The following is a 15,420-nucleotide window of genomic DNA, read 5'->3' on the forward strand; positions in this document are numbered from 1 at the left end:
AAGTAATCCCAGTTTTGTTGCAAAATTTACAAATGTATTTTATACTTAAAAATTAAGAAAAAATTGTTAATATAGATCCAAAATCTGATGCTTTCTAAAATATAACCACTTTTTCATTATAGAGTAAATCAGATCTTTTTATTCATATTTTTTAAGACCCATATATTTATTAAAATTTATTTTACAGGAAACAACAATACAATATACGTATATGTATGATTTTGTTTATAATCATTTATTTGGTCGATCAATCTAATATTCCAACTCTTTTACATCAATCTATTATATCTACAACCAGCCAAATGTGTGTATATATATATATATATATATATATATATATGTGTACATTAAAAGTGAGGAACTATGACAAAATAGATTAATGATAAGAAGACTAACGTTTGCGTGGAATATTCATTTTTTTAATCACGAAGTTATATATATATATATAATATTTTCTATATCACTCTTTGTACAGTTCCAAATTATATTTTATTTCTAATTTACTTCAGACACTGAGATACTGACTGAAGAGATATAATTTTGTCGTCTACTTTTGTAATAAAAGTTTTAATTTACCTCTTATTTTTTCCTATTAATTGATAGAAATTACAAGTATCTCCACACTTTGTTTCATAAGATAAATGTCAAAATTCTAAATTAGTCAAAAAAAAAAACTCATGATAAATGATATCTGGTAACTTTGGAAATAATAGTACAATAACATATAATGAAACTTGCACTTCATATTAAAATGAGATGGTGTTTGATGTAATCTTGTAAATTTGCATGTTATGTAAAATGTAGATTAATATTATGCATATATTGGCTAAATCTAATAGAAATACATATATTCATATTTGAAATACAATCAATCACAATATTATGATAATTTCCTAATGCCATATTCAAAAACATTATCATATTCATATACACACAAGAGCAAGACAATATTTGTGAATATGGAAAAAGTAAATTACCGTTGTGTATATTGTTTAGCTTTTCTCCTTATCTTTCGATTGTTTTATTCTTCGACCTAACATATCATATTTACAAGGACATGGTTCTGTTTCTTCATCTGTATCAGAACTGCAGTCACTGTCACTAGAATCTTCGTATGTACCAAGACCAGGTAATATACCAATGCATTTGAGTCCACAATCGCTATTTACTCGTTTTGGCATATTTTTTGCTTGCTCGCAAGATGTATCTATTTCTTCCTTCTTTGTAGTGTCTATATCATTGTCAGATGTGGATAATTTCCTTTTAATTCCCTTAGATGTTTCTTCTACTGAAATATAACATTATATCAACACAAAATATATTGTATATAATATTTCAATTCTGCTACTTGTTTCTATCTTACTTTGTTTTTGCTTGTCAGACCGTTTTACTATAACACCTGCCAGTAGCTTTAACTGTGAAGGACGGCTACTGAAAAAAAATTTAAGTTTGTTAGAGAGAGAGAGAGAGAGAGAGAAAATGAAAAAGTAAAAATCAATTGCTGTAAAGAATTATCATCTAAATTTTGTATTACCTTCCACAGAAAGTATTTTTACTGCTAGCAGCTGGATTCTTCAACTCTTGTTTTAATTTTTCACTTAACTTCTTCTCTTGAAGCAAAGCAACTGCATCTTTAAAGTCACGCATTTCTTTTTCCTCCTCTAAATTCTTTTTACGTTCTTCTTCCAATTTGGTTCTATCAACCAGGTCCAGAAATTCTACTTCATCATCATCTAAGCCTTTAATCATATTTTCTGAAAAAAATTATTGTTCGCAAAGCAAAATTTACACTTTGAATACATATAGCTAGCAATCATATTTGCATATAAATTTTGATAAAACCAAGTTCTACATATACATTCCACATGTATCACAATTATAAAACAAACTAGATTTTCTATATGCTTTACAACTTACTTAATTTATGAGCTTCTTCATATTCTATGTCTCTTTTATTTTTCTGTTCTTGTAACCTTTCATATAATGATCTGGGATCATAAACTTCCTCAGGAGCTTCTATAATTCATTATACAAATGTGAGATAAATTTCAAATGTCCAATAATTTGCAAATACTTAGAGAACATTCAACTTTCAAGTTTAGTAACAATTTTAAATTTATGAATTGCCGACAAAATATTCACAACTATTGTATATGTTAATGATTTGCACAATTTTCAATATAAACACAAAGCTATAATTACATCTAAAGTTTTCATTCAAAAGTTTAGAAAACTCCATGCAACAGTCGCTGACAATAAGTCTGATATAATCTGAATGATTAAATTTGAATGTTTTGCAGAAGAATGGAAAACAAAGTAAAGAATATTAACCTAAAGGTTGATCTGCTGTTCGCACACGCTCCCATTCCTCTTGCCGCATTCGTCGTTGTTCGGCAATTTCTGCCTCTGATATGAAGCCTGAGCTCATTTTTGCTGTACTTCGTTCCAACAAAACACACACTATCAACACCGTTGAAAAATATTTTTCTCAAGCACCTCGACAAGAAGGAAGCAAAGGTACATGTGCTGGAGTACTTTACTGGAAGATTTTAAAGTACGTCACATACGCGTTTCATGACGCATGCACTATCGATGAGAGTCGTATTAAATATTACTTCATATTGCTAACGATTATTCATAATATTTTTGACAACGATGAATTACATTTATTGGCTACATATATCGACTGGATTGTTTTCGGCAACATAAAAATAGTAAATATTCGAGAGCTTTCACAAACTTTCACAAACACATATTTGAACGGTTAGTTAGTCGTGAATTTCGTTCGTGATGTTGGCAGCACCGATATTCAGGTATCGAATACAAGAAAGGTTCTCCGGTACAATAGATAAATTTACTACGGTCACTCAACTGCAATTGTAGTCGGTCGTAAATGTCTCTCTTTGTCATAAAGCCTTAAAAGGAAAAACTATCCAATATATATCTTCAAATTCGAAAAAGTTCAAATTCTCACGAACCTACGTTGGAGAAAAGGATTTACGTCCAATTGCGCTTGAAAAATGCTCGATCATTAACATAGACACTATCGAACCGACCATGATTTTCGAGCATAAACGTAGGGATTATATAGATTGCTTTGATATATCCCTCCCTCTCTCTCTCTCTCTCTCTCTCTCTCTCTCTCTCTCTCTCTGTCTTTCTGTAATTTTAAAGCAACTCATTTTTTTATCCTTTTCACAAGTTATCCGTGTTTTTATCGACAAGTCAGGATTGTGATACTCAACTCAATACTTAATTTACGAATCAGACTATATTATTCTTTCGATTGTCAAACGATACAGTTCGTCAACAGATGAAACGGACCTTTATTCGTCCTTGAGGCTACCAAACAACGGGTCGGAGATAAAACTTGTCTTCTCCATCGAAAGAGAACCCATTTGGCTCGAGTTATCGAGTTAACCGAGCAAGATTCGAGCAGTTTTCACGACGACTCCGGATGCCTCAACGCTTACTAGATTTAGGGATCAAACATATTGAGTAGGACGCATGAAGAGTAATCCTCGGGCGTCCCTAGCCAGCCGAAGATCCTCAAGCGCGAATTGTCTCTCGTGCTCGTTCTACGACGGATCGTAGCGAACGATTCGAGCTGAAATCCCGTGCGCGTAACGTCGCCTCGAATAATGTCGAGCGGACCGAGTGCGAACTGATGGAAACATCGGCGAATGAATACACTCCAAGACGCCGAATAACGGCGACGGGGACGGAGACGGGGACGGGGAGCAGCGAGGGCAGCAAGGACAGTGAGAGAATGAAATGGAAGGGCTGTTCGGCCAGGTTCGACAGTTTCCGGTTCGCCACGGGTGTCGCTAGTGACGACTGAACGAGGCAGCGTGGGGGTTAGGGACGATGCATGGGCCGCTACTAGGAGGCACTCGGGAGGCAGGGAGGGCATGCGAACGACGGTGGAGCGCACAGTTCGGTAGTCGCCATTGCGAGTCCCTCGTGTCTCTCGCGCATTCGCGACACTCCGTGTACGCGTGGAGCCTGGACTCTCTTTTCGTTTAATCTAATACAATATATCGCGCTCGTGCGCGACCCACCGATGCAGAAATATTGCTCCGAGCTCACCGAAAGATTGTTAAAATCTCTTGACAAGGAATACAATGTAAGTAAGGCGGAGTATGGTGCGTCGCGCGGCGAGATGCACCGCGCCGTCTCCGTGTCCGTACGCGCAAACGGCTATCGGGCCACTCTCGATCCCCCGTACGCCGTATTGCTGCCTATGTGCCAGTGGCGTGCGCGAGAGTGCCTCGCTGTGCGGCGTGCTTGTGTGTGTGTGTTGCTCCGCGCGGAGCGCGTGTACGTATATATGTGTGTAGCAGCGCGGGCCAAGCGCGGCAGCCGCGGCCGCGAGAGGACCGCGCGTGTATGAGTATCGCCGCTGCCGCCAGCGCGGCTGCGACTGTCGTCGGCGACGGCGACGATGATGACGACGACGACGACGACGACGACGACGACGACGTTGTCGTCGTGGTCGTCGTCGTTGTCGTCGTCGTCGTTGCATCGTACTGTGCCGTGCAGTTCCGTGCCGCACTGTGACGTGCATCGTGTGCCGCTCTCGGCTCTTTTACATGCACGTGCAACGTGAGACGCGGTATTAGTTTGTGCTCTACGTGCTGCTCTTCCTGGTCTTGCTGTCTCACTCTTTCGTGATATGTCGCTCAATGCGCGTTTGTGTGCGTACGTGTGATGTATGTGCCGTGCATGCGTGTGTATGGGTGTCGTGCGTGTGTATGTGTCGCGGAAAGAGAGAGAGAGAGGGAGAGAGAGAGAGAGAGAGAAAAAGAGAAAGAGTGATAAGACGGGTAGAGGGGAGAAAAGGAGTGAAGTTGGAAGAGAGTCATACGTGAAAGCGCGTTTTCGACTACCTGGCTACATAACCTCAACCTTCTGACCACGATCTACCCGACGATGGGTGTGGAAGCCGATGCGCGACTTGTCCCTGTAACCCGTAACCTATAACCCATGACCTTTGACCTGCGAAACCTATCCCGTATGTATTTCTCGTATTTTGCGGCCCCCCCGTTTCATTCTCCCTCCTCTTAGACCTTCGCTCTTGTATCTGCGTATCATTATTATGACGTGCCGAAAGATTCATTCCCCGGTCGCGTAATTCGCTGCTTATCTTTCCTGTCAATCGCGACTTCCTCCCAATCGGCTTCTCCTTCGAAGATCGCCCAATGTTATCTGCGATATCTTTTTCGGGCGAACCTTCCCTGCCAGGTTGCAATCCGTCCGTGCTGTTGGAACTTCCGTTGGGGTTTCAAAGGCACGGCCGCATTCGACAACCGCCGGTTCGGACAGATTTCGCAGTCTCCCGGGGCGTATATATGCGGTTTGATGTTTTTGTGGCGTTTCGATCATCCATTGTATCGACGAGCTCGTTTGCGTAGACATCGTCGCACGGACCTGATATCGTTTGCGTGTGTGATGCAACTCTCGTGGTTATATAGGATTTAATCGTTTCTTAATTAGCACACGAGACGCCTAAGATATTACATGCCATAAATATATGCGCATTGTTTCGGGATAACACTATTGGTTACAAACGTTGATTATTAATTTTTATCGTTAATGGTCTCTCTTCCCTCTTTCCCCCTCCCCTCCCCCTCCATATCTCTCTCTCTCTCTCTCTCTCTCTCTCTCTCTCTCTCTCTCTCTCTCTCTCTCTCTCTCTTGATGAACATGTGCAAGTTATGCGAAAAAGTAACGAAATTCGGAAGGTGATGATGTCGAAAACTAGATTTTAAGAGATATTTTGTTTGAAATTTATTTTCATTGAAAATTTTTTTCGAAATTTTTTCCTTCCATATTTTTCTCATTCGACGGAAATGGAATTTTATACAGAAATTTCCATGGAAGAAATACACTGCCCCGAAATATTATTATTCTTACAATCATTTTATGGGAATTTTTCGAAATCTTTGAAATTGTCGAGTCGTATTTTCGTATTCTCAAAGTTAAAAGTCGAATATTTAATTGCAATTTAAAGTTGTGGTTTTCTTTCTCAGGAATTTTACTCTACCTCCAATATTTCTCTTTATAATAATTTCGACATGATAGCATTCCAAGGGATTCGGATTTTGGAATTATAATTTTTGAAACTTTGTTTAAATATTGGAGACAATGTTGCTGCTTATTAAATTGTATATGTTTATTTTACATTAAAAACATTTTATAAATGTATCAATTATTTGTCATATACTGAAATACTTATTGTACAATATACCTTTTTTTTCTCTATACACTTAATATATTAATTGCAACAAATTGATATGATAATATTAAAATAATAATTTCTAAAAATTTCATATTTTTGTCTTAGGTCATCGACATGGGAGTTGTTGTTGACATCATTTCGGTTTTGGAAAAGACGACGATCACCAAAGAGGTGTTGGAGGTAAAATCAAGTTCATGAATTTATAATGTTCTACTGTAATATAAATTATTTTATACAAAAATGTGTATATATATATAAAATATGGTATATAAGAATGCATGTGTTATTGCTCCTTCTATTTTGTTGCGTATATATGTGTATATATGTATATTATAATAATACCCTTAACATTCATAAATATGAATACATTGTAGCAAAAATTGAAATAAAGCAATAGAAAAGACATTACTTTGGGCCAGTAGGATGATATAATGATAAAACAATGAACACTATTCAAAAGACAATCATATTGGTCTTTCTGTTTAATTATAAATTATATGAGATATTTTATTAATTATAAATTATATGAGATATTTTATTGGTAAAATAACACACATCGACACACATCTTATTGAATACATTTATGATATACTTTACATCCGAAAGATACTTCTAATGGACAAATAGTTGGCTAAGCGAGTTTATACGTTTATGCGGAGAGAACAAGTGCATAATGCAATAATTTTTAACAGGTTACGAGGCTCGGCAAGCATATCAACGAGCTCCGTCGAAAGACGGATAACGATGCTTTGGCCAGGCGTGCGAAGGATCTGGTGCGTCGATGGCGTGACATGGTTTTACCATCGGCGCACTCCACACCACAACCTACCCCGGCTGATACAGCACCGCCAGCTCTCAACGGTGCAAAACCTCACAGTCCGGCCTTGAGGAGTTTGAAACCGCACAGTCCTGCTTTACGCGGACTCAAGCCTCAGAGTCCCTTATTGAAAGATGCCACTTCCCTCAGAGTGAGTTTTATTCTTTAGGAAAAATCACCCGTTATCAGATACAAGTAGTAAGAGTAACATTACAAGGTGTGAAAGATCCTTCGTCAGCAACAGAATGTATTAAAAAAGAAAAACGGAATTTGTTTGAAGCATACATAGAGCGTCTCGTAGCAGTGAAGCAAAAAGAAATTATTCTAACAAAATAATACTTCAACGTATACTTTGCTTAAGAGTGTATGTTCAAGTCAATTGCATTACTTGTGGACATACTTTATATTTATCAATTTCATAGGAAAAAGTGTTACAAAGAGCTGTTAAATGTACAAAGTATACAAATTTGCGTCCACAGGTGCTCAGTCCGGCGCTGTCCCTGCACAGTGACCATTCGAGATCTCCTAACGCGCCCTTGAACAAGCAGTCAATTATATCGACCAGCAATCACAGGATAAGCTCTACCAATGTGTCACCGGTGTTCGGTTCCTCGAGCCAAAACCATACAACGGAGGCGGTGCCGCGTACACACAGTTCCAACAAGCGGCTACGAAAAGAGAATAACAACAAGGACCAACGCCATTATTACCAAGCGCCGCTTGAGTTCACGCAGTCGATGTTCGAAGTCGAGGAGTCCGCTGTCAAGAGACAGCGGCACAACGGCGAGAACACAAGTGGTAGTTTGAATTTGCAAGTGCCTAGCCCTACACTGAAGGAACGAATCTCCTCCGATCGTTTCGCGGAGACCTCGCTCGAAACCGCGAACGATACGGGCCCGAAGAAACGCGGCCGTAAGAAAGGCAGTAAGTCTGCGAAACGACAGGCGCCGTTGAAGGACTGCGTGAAGGAGAAGCTGGCCAGTATCTCGAGGAACCCGAAGCTGAAGACTACGCAGGAGTTACTGGCCGATCTACGTGGAGCCAACTGCAGCAGCAGTGCCGTCGGCGCGAGTGTCCTACCTAGTCAAAGCGGCGTCGCGGAGCCACCCAGTATGGAGGATATTTTGCGAGGCAACAGTAGTGAACAAGTGTCCAAGTATCTGCGTTGCTCACAGAAGAACTCGAGCCACCGCAAGAGCCCGATCTCAGAGACATCGTCCGACTCGAGAGCGCAGGTATCACGGGGTTACAAGTCTACGGAGAACTGTCGCGAACGTTCGCCAGAGTCGTGTCAGGAGAGATCGCGCGACGACAGGACGGACGTCGCCGCTGGCTCATCAACGTGTCGATCATCTCCGCGGCGGGAACTTACGGTCGAGGAGATACTGGCGAAATTACCACCCCTAGATCTCAAGTCGATAGACTGGAGTGATTGCGAGGCTGCCGAGCTCACAGACGAGCGGAATGGCGTCGAGTGTTCGCCGCGGCGGGAGCCTACCGTTGAGGATCTAGAGAGGTTACAAACGCAGTGCGTCGAAGGACTTAATGGGAACTACCAGGCGAGGCTACCGTCGACCGCGTGTACAAACGACAACGATGGCGAGCAACGCCTGATGACAAATCAAGGGAACGAAGTGTCGGTCGGATTATCGAACACGGGTGGTGTAAAAAGTGTATACAACAACCAGACTGACGGTGCGGAGTTTCAGGAGTGGCATCAGATGTTGGCGAGGCCCAGTTACCAGGGCGAGACCCTCCACATATTGCCTTATGTTATTATCGATTAGTAATTTTATTATCTTATCCTATTATTATTTCCGTTTCTCCACGTGCCCCCCCTCCCCCCTCTGCCTTCCCTTTCCCCTTCTGAATCGAATGAAAACTTGTGAAGAAAATGCCTGCAAAAATTATTAAATCGCTCGATCAATAAATCGAGTCGACTTACTGAAAAAAAAAAACGTACCATTTCTACTGCGATTCCCAACATCATTTTCGCTCTTTATTTCCGTTTACACCATGATGCGTCGCACCGCCATCCTCGTTGTCGTCGTCGTCGTCCTCTTTACCATCATCATCATTATCATCAACACCATCACCACCACCACTACCGCTACCACTACCACTACCACCATTACCACTACCACCACTACTACTACTACTATCATCATCATCATCATCATCATCATCATCATCATCACCATCATCATCATCATCATCATCATCGTCGTCGTCGTCGTCATCGTCATCATCATCATTCCCGTTAATATAGCCGTTATCACGCCGATCGCGTGTAATTGCACGACGAACGGCCATCATCCATCCTTCGTACCGTCATTGTCAATATTACTGGTATCGTTATTACTATGATGATGATTATTATTATTATTATTATTATTGCTATTATAATTTAAATGATTTGCGCCCATCAGGCTCGCCCTGTGACCGTCCCGCAGGGGGAGTCTACGAAGAGGCACTGCAGTGGCTACTCGTCGCAAGTCATCCATGTCTCCCATGTTATTATTATTATTACATTATTATTATTATATTATTGTTATTAGTATATTAATTTGCCGCCACTATCACACTACTGCTCATTACTTCCGTTCCCACTATTATTTTTCACAGTTGTATTGTTATCCACCGATCACCGCCATCTCCATCATCGTTATCTGTGTTAGCGTTGAAGAAGCCGAAAGACCACTACGCGAGAAACGAAAAAGTACTGAATTATAAATGTATCATACGTAACTGTTTCCGGATTTGACGCATGCACATGCAGGCACCTCATGCGATCAGTTTTTAAATCACATTATATATATATATATCATATATATATATGTGTGTGTGTGTGTGTGTGTGTGTGTGTGTGTATGTGTATAATATACATGTATATAATAATCATATGTGTATATATACATATATATATATATATATATACACATATATATGATTATATATATGTATATATACGCGAAATGAGTTGCTAATTGTGACATACAAATCACTTAGATGAGATAGTTGATATGCGCGAGATAATGCGAACGCCACATTATTTTTACATGATAATAACAGGTGCCGCTTGATCTTTTGAGTGTTTATCGGTACGTTACGACAAATCAGATTTGATTATTTGCGATAATTCCGTTTGAAAAAAAAAAAGAAGAAAATTAATGCTTTAATTAATCGGAAAAGTGTGTCTTGGGCTCTACGCGCGGAAAAAATAGCTTGTTCTTCCTTCCTTTTTTTTTTTATATTATATACCGTGTAAATTATACTTTCTCTCCTTGACTACGACCATCCGAAACATTATAGACGAATGAAAAGGGATGAAAGAACCGGTACGAAAAGCGGACGAATCAGGGATTGTTTCGGAAAACTTGCGGACAGACAGCGTGTAATAGGAATAAACGAATAAAAATTCTAGTGACTGCTGCTGAATTTTTAAGTAATTTGCCGATCTTGAAAGATTTCACAAGACTGTACAGAGATTTTGTCGCGCAAATTGTAGGAAATGCAAATGCGATTTCTTCAAGCTACCAATAAGTTAGATACACTGGGGCCTTAATTAAGCAAAAGATATATTTGTCTAAGTGCGTCGTAGAGATTTTCTACTCGAAAACTTTTTTCCGTTCATTGCATGCGTAATGTGTTGAGACCAATAAATAATTTACCACAGAAGAATAAATCACGTGACGATTGATGCGCGATACAAAATAAATCTTTGTCGGTGCAATATTGGAACAAAGAAAAGTGTAAAATTTAACTTGAACAAATATACAGGATGTACATTTGTCGAAAAAAAGTGTGTCGCAGAACTAAATAAGATGCAATAAAACGAGATCCTGAAAAAAAAAGCATACGTCTGGCTTGTCTCGTGATGATCCCTATTGAACTTGACGTTGCGATTTTATTCAAATTCAATTTCGATTCGAACGAAGCGATTCTCGTCATTCCTCCAAATTCTCTTTTTATAAATTTGTCTCCTCTCGGAATTGAAATATGAAATGGTTATTCAAAAACAAGCTTGATTATGCATGCAATGTTCAAGAGGCTAGAACATGTGAATTGAAAATTATCACGAAGGATAAATTTGTACATACTTTAAGAGACACCTTCGACAATTATATCCATAAGTTGGAAATCGCTCTGAAATTACACGGAAAATCTACGAAAATGATAAACCACTGATTTCGATTTTCCTTCAAACTGTGTGCGTCTTACGATGGTTCGATTCGCAATCTCGAAATGTTTGTCGATATCTTTTATATATATTGCGCGAAGTAAAACGTATCGGAGTATCCTGCAAAGTGCATCGGAATGTCATTTCTTTTGTTCCACAGCATCTTGAAATTTGTGGAGATCTTCCTGTCGTTGTTTTTTAAGAAGTTATTAAAACATATGTCACATATACATATACGTAATATCCATACTGTCTTGTGTACAATGCAAAGTTGCGAGAAGCGACAGATGAAACGAAAAAGACTCGTCTCCGCAGGCCCGTCGTCTCGTACAAGATACACATTTGGTTCGATATTAAAATGATTCTACACGCGATTCGAGCATCTTCTCGGCCAAACGAGTTCGAGTTGGTGAGCTGGTTAGATAAGTTTCCGAACAAGCACCATCAAGAGCTGTAAAAAACTGTGTGTCATTTTTCTCATTGTTACTTCAAATAATAAAGGAGCAACTTGGCCGTTTACCAGGTGATGTGCATTCATTGACATTACCATATATACCATTTTTCCGAAAGGATCGTTCCTTAGGAACGTGAGTCCATCTTCCGGAGCGAAAGGTCAACAAAGATTTTCCGTTGTCAACGCGATGCGGAGTCGCAACCAGTCGACCGATGGCAGTGAAACATCATCGGAGATGCGTAAACGCTACCAGCGGCTGTCTTGCGAATTCCGACCGGTATAATGCGACCGGTAATAGCATTTTCTACTGACTCGTGTTCGAATCTATTTCGGAGCGATTAATGACACGGCATAACATTTACCTTAGGGCAAATCCGATTGGATGCATTAATGCGCATTAAGGGCGAACTATAGTTTATTCATACACAACTTTTTTTATTTAATTTCATCTTAAATTCATCTTCAAATCTTTATAGCAGAGCTTTTGTAGCAGAGAGGAACGTGAAAGCGGCCAAAACGGTGTTTTCGACTACACCGACTTTCCGCACTGGGAAAGGGCGCCATCTGCATCCATTTTGAGAAGGGAACTGCGATGCTACATCCACATTCAGGTTTCGGCGGTAAAACCTGCATGTGGTGGCAGTCCGTGCTACATCCATTTTTAGGCGGTTTATGTCCGCGTGCTACAACCATAATAGCGTACTCGACAAGCACGGTCTCGCACATTGTTACGCGTTTATAACATGAATTAACATGTTAACATGTGCAAAAAAAAAGAATTGACATTGTGTATGATTAATATCATGAAGATCATACGAAGTGTCCGGTAATTAGCTGCCAACCCGAAGTGTGAGGGTAGATTGGGTTGAGACAAACATAAAAGTCCCATACCATTTTGCGAGATTCGCAATAATTATCGAGTTATTAATGACAGAAATCTGAGCTCGGGGCAGCGATTATGAATCTTTTCCCTAGCGTGAACTAATAAAAAGTGAAAGACTTCTGTGAATCAGTGAAAAATGAAAAATTTTATATGAATTTGTGAAAATCGAATCATTTCACACGACAATTGAGTCGTTCAACATGGCAATTGCGCGTTCTGGATAATTCAATGAATACCAAAGAAATCAAAATGATCAAAATAATAATGTCCGTGTAGTCCGAAGGATATTACATGACATGGCAAAATCCGTTTGATATAATATCCAAAGAAAATGTTTCAAATGTATGTATGTATGTACAGGTAATATAAACCTTATGCACCGACGAGATATACTACAAAGACTGATCGCCTTACGGGATTTAGCGTACCAAAGAAATTTCCCTGGTGAGGCACCCGGGCGAAAGAGACCGTCTCGTATTTAGCGCAGTAAAATTTAATGGAAACTAATACTTTTCAATCCTTTTCTTCGGATCAGAAAGATTCAGAATTCAGTCATATTCAAAATGTCAATACCTTTTAATACATTTCAATTCGACATTTTATACAGTATTTACATATTTTTATTGTATATATGTGTACATAAGTTTTTACCCCCCGCTCTTTTTAGACCTTCGGGCATAGCTTGGCATAGAGATAGTAACTATGGTTGCAGCACGGACATAAACCGCCTGAAAGTGGATGCACGGGCTTCCACCACATGCAGATTTTACCACCAAGACCTAAAAGTGGACGTAGCATCGTAGTTCTTCTCTCAAAATGGATGCAGATGGCGCCCATTTCCAGTGCGAAAAATCGGTGTTGCCGAAAACGCCGTGTTGGCCGCTCTCAGCAGAGAGAAGAATGAGAGCGGCCACCGGCCGTATTTCGGGGGTACGGCTAGGCGCATTTTAGATACGCCATCTGACCAAAATGCGCCTAAACTACGTCCGCTAGGCGCACTTTCGCGGTGATAAAAGTAAAATGCGCCTAGGTTCGTGTCCGTACACTTCCATGCAATGGATAGTAGGTTAGAAAAAGACAGACGACAGACAATCGTTCCGTCTTTGTCTCACTACTGAGCGGCGCGCGGCAGTAAGCACGAGGCGAGGTAGCAGCGATCTTATCGCTAAGAGAACATCTCTCCGCTTTTCTTTCATCTTTCACGCTCCAGAGACGTCAAAAGACGCGGTAGCGTCTCGTGTCAAGGGAACGTGCGAAGCGAGGAATTATTTTTCACGCACGCAAGGTAGCATATGGGAGACTAGATGAACGTCGACATATTATCTGTTTCTTTCCCGCTCGTCTAGCTTATTGACTGCGTGAGCCGCGAGATTTTTCTCGCTATTCCTATACCTCGCTCTTTTTCTCTCTCGCTCGTTCTTTCTCTCTCTCGCGCACTTGCTCGCTCTTCCTCTCTTCTCGTGTTCTTACGGCTTGATTAAATATATTAATTACATGACAATATATATATAAATAAATGACACATATATAGTGTATATGTATATAAAGAATATTTAGTATTAATGCCCAAATAAAGAAGAGAGAATTATAATGAGAGACGAAAAGTTAATAGAAATCCACTCTTAGCCAATATATACATCTTTTAAAAATGATTTGTTATTAAAGTATATGACAGAATAATTTATTTATGCTAATAAATTTAAATTAAAAATTAAATGAAATGTTATTTGTTTTGTAAAAGATATTCCATTGTTACATTTTTCTTTTCGTAGCAAAAATAAATTTAGTCTAGTAAAAAAAGAAATTAGTTTTATTATCATATTTCAATTACGACTTTATTATTTAATTTTACGAATAGATAATAGATAAGAATAGATAACGTGCATATTGTTGCTCAACGGAAACCGCGAGAAAATGGTGATCTCCGTCAAAAAATAAATGCAAACTTTTTAATAATATAATAATTTTTTTACGTAAGTGTTTGTTTTTATAGTATAACCTGTTGAATTTTATTAATTATTAATTCAGCATGTTATAGTATAAAAAATATATTTTAATATAAAAATTAATGTAATATTCATTGTTTGCATTTGCAAGAAATATGGATAGAACAGGATAGGTTGCAATGATACATAGGAAGAAAAAGATAGATGGATAAATAGATAGATAGATAGATAGATGTAAAATGTAACAATGGAATATCTTTTACAAAACAAATAACATTTCATTTAATTTTTAATTTAAATTTATTAGCATAAATAAATTATTCTGTCATATACTTTAATATCAAATCATTTTTAAAAGATGTACATATTGGCTAAGAGTGGATTTCTATTAACTTTTCGTCTCTCATTATAATTCTCTCTTCTTTATTTGTGCATTAATACTAAATATTCTTTATATACATATACACTATATATGTCATTTATTTATATATATATTGTCATGTAATTAATATATTTAATCAAGCCGTAAGAACACGAGAAGAGAGGAAGAGCGAGCAAGTGCGCGAGAGAGAGAAAGAACGAGCGAGAGAGAAAAAGAGCGAGGTATAGGAGTAGCGAGAAAAATCTCGCGGCTCACGCAGTCAATAAGCTAGACGAGCGGGAAAGAAACAGATAATATGTCGACGCTCGTCTAGTCTCCCATGTGCTACCTCGCGTGCGTGAAAAATAATTCCTCGCTTCGCACGTTCCCTTGACACGAGACCGCGTCTTTTGATATCTCTGGAGCGTGAAAGATGAAAGAAAAGCGGAGAGATGTTCGCTTAGCGATAAGATCGCCGCTACCTCGCCTCGTGTTTACTGCCGCGCGCCGCTCAATAGTGAGACAAAGACGGAACGAT

General features: G+C 39.1%; 2 protein-coding genes across 16 annotated transcripts; one reads left to right on the forward strand and one right to left on the reverse strand.

Annotated features, from left to right (window-relative positions):
• Positions 1-214: 214 nt before the first annotated feature.
• On the reverse strand, positions 215-4,213 carry LOC105188381 (protein FAM192A). 8 transcript variants are annotated; one of them, XM_025302128.1, is made up of 6 exons: positions 4,090-4,213; positions 2,332-2,539; positions 1,918-2,016; positions 1,535-1,754; positions 1,364-1,431; positions 215-1,288 (listed from the first exon to the last, which is right to left on the reverse strand). In XM_025302128.1, the coding sequence occupies exons 2-6, from the start codon at positions 2,426-2,428 to the stop codon at positions 993-995; spliced, it is 780 nt and encodes a 259-aa protein (XP_025157913.1). In that variant the 5' UTR covers positions 2,429-2,539; positions 4,090-4,213; the 3' UTR covers positions 215-992. The 8 variants fall into 8 exon arrangements, with proteins under 8 accessions (XP_025157913.1, XP_019699300.1, XP_019699302.1 ...); XM_019843741.2 differs by lacking the exon at positions 4,090-4,213 and adding an exon at positions 3,474-3,910; XM_019843743.2 differs by lacking the exon at positions 4,090-4,213 and adding an exon at positions 3,325-3,910.
• Positions 3,907-8,976, forward strand: MED26 (mediator complex subunit 26). 8 transcript variants are annotated; one of them, XM_011149790.3, is made up of 4 exons: positions 3,907-4,126; positions 6,347-6,421; positions 6,934-7,209; positions 7,538-8,976. In XM_011149790.3, exons 1-4 carry the CDS (start codon positions 4,064-4,066, stop codon positions 8,843-8,845), a joined length of 1,722 nt encoding a protein of 573 aa, XP_011148092.1. In that variant the 5' UTR covers positions 3,907-4,063; the 3' UTR covers positions 8,846-8,976. The 8 variants fall into 8 exon arrangements, with proteins under 8 accessions (XP_011148092.1, XP_011148097.1, XP_025157911.1 ...); XM_011149795.3 differs by lacking the exon at positions 3,907-4,126 and adding an exon at positions 4,418-4,615; XM_025302126.1 differs by lacking the exon at positions 3,907-4,126 and adding an exon at positions 4,460-4,752.
• Positions 8,977-15,420: the final 6,444 nt, after the last annotated feature.

The sequence above is a fragment of the Harpegnathos saltator genome, unplaced genomic scaffold, assembly GCF_003227715.2.
Source record: "Harpegnathos saltator strain DR-91 unplaced genomic scaffold, Hsal_v8.6 scaffold469, whole genome shotgun sequence".
In the NCBI taxonomy this organism is placed as follows: Eukaryota; Metazoa; Arthropoda; class Insecta; order Hymenoptera; family Formicidae; genus Harpegnathos; species Harpegnathos saltator.

Coding starts and splice junctions, on each gene's coding strand:
- MED26 (XM_011149790.3), top strand. CDS start 4,064: ATGCAGAAATATTGCTCCGAGCTCACCGAAAGATTGTTAAAATCTCTT. Junction 4,127..6,346: donor CTCTTGACAAGGAATACAAT/GTAAGTAAGGCG, acceptor TTTTTGTCTTAG/GTCATCGACATGGGAGTTGT. Junction 6,422..6,933: donor TCACCAAAGAGGTGTTGGAG/GTAAAATCAAGT, acceptor AATTTTTAACAG/GTTACGAGGCTCGGCAAGCA.
- LOC105188381 (XM_025302128.1), bottom strand. CDS start 2,428: ATGAGCTCAGGCTTCATATCAGAGGCAGAAATTGCCGAACAACGACGA. Junction 2,017..2,331: donor AACAGCAGATCAACCTTTAG/GTTAATATTCTT, acceptor AATGAATTATAG/AAGCTCCTGAGGAAGTTTAT. Junction 1,755..1,917: donor TGAAGAAGCTCATAAATTAA/GTAAGTTGTAAA, acceptor AATTTTTTTCAG/AAAATATGATTAAAGGCTTA.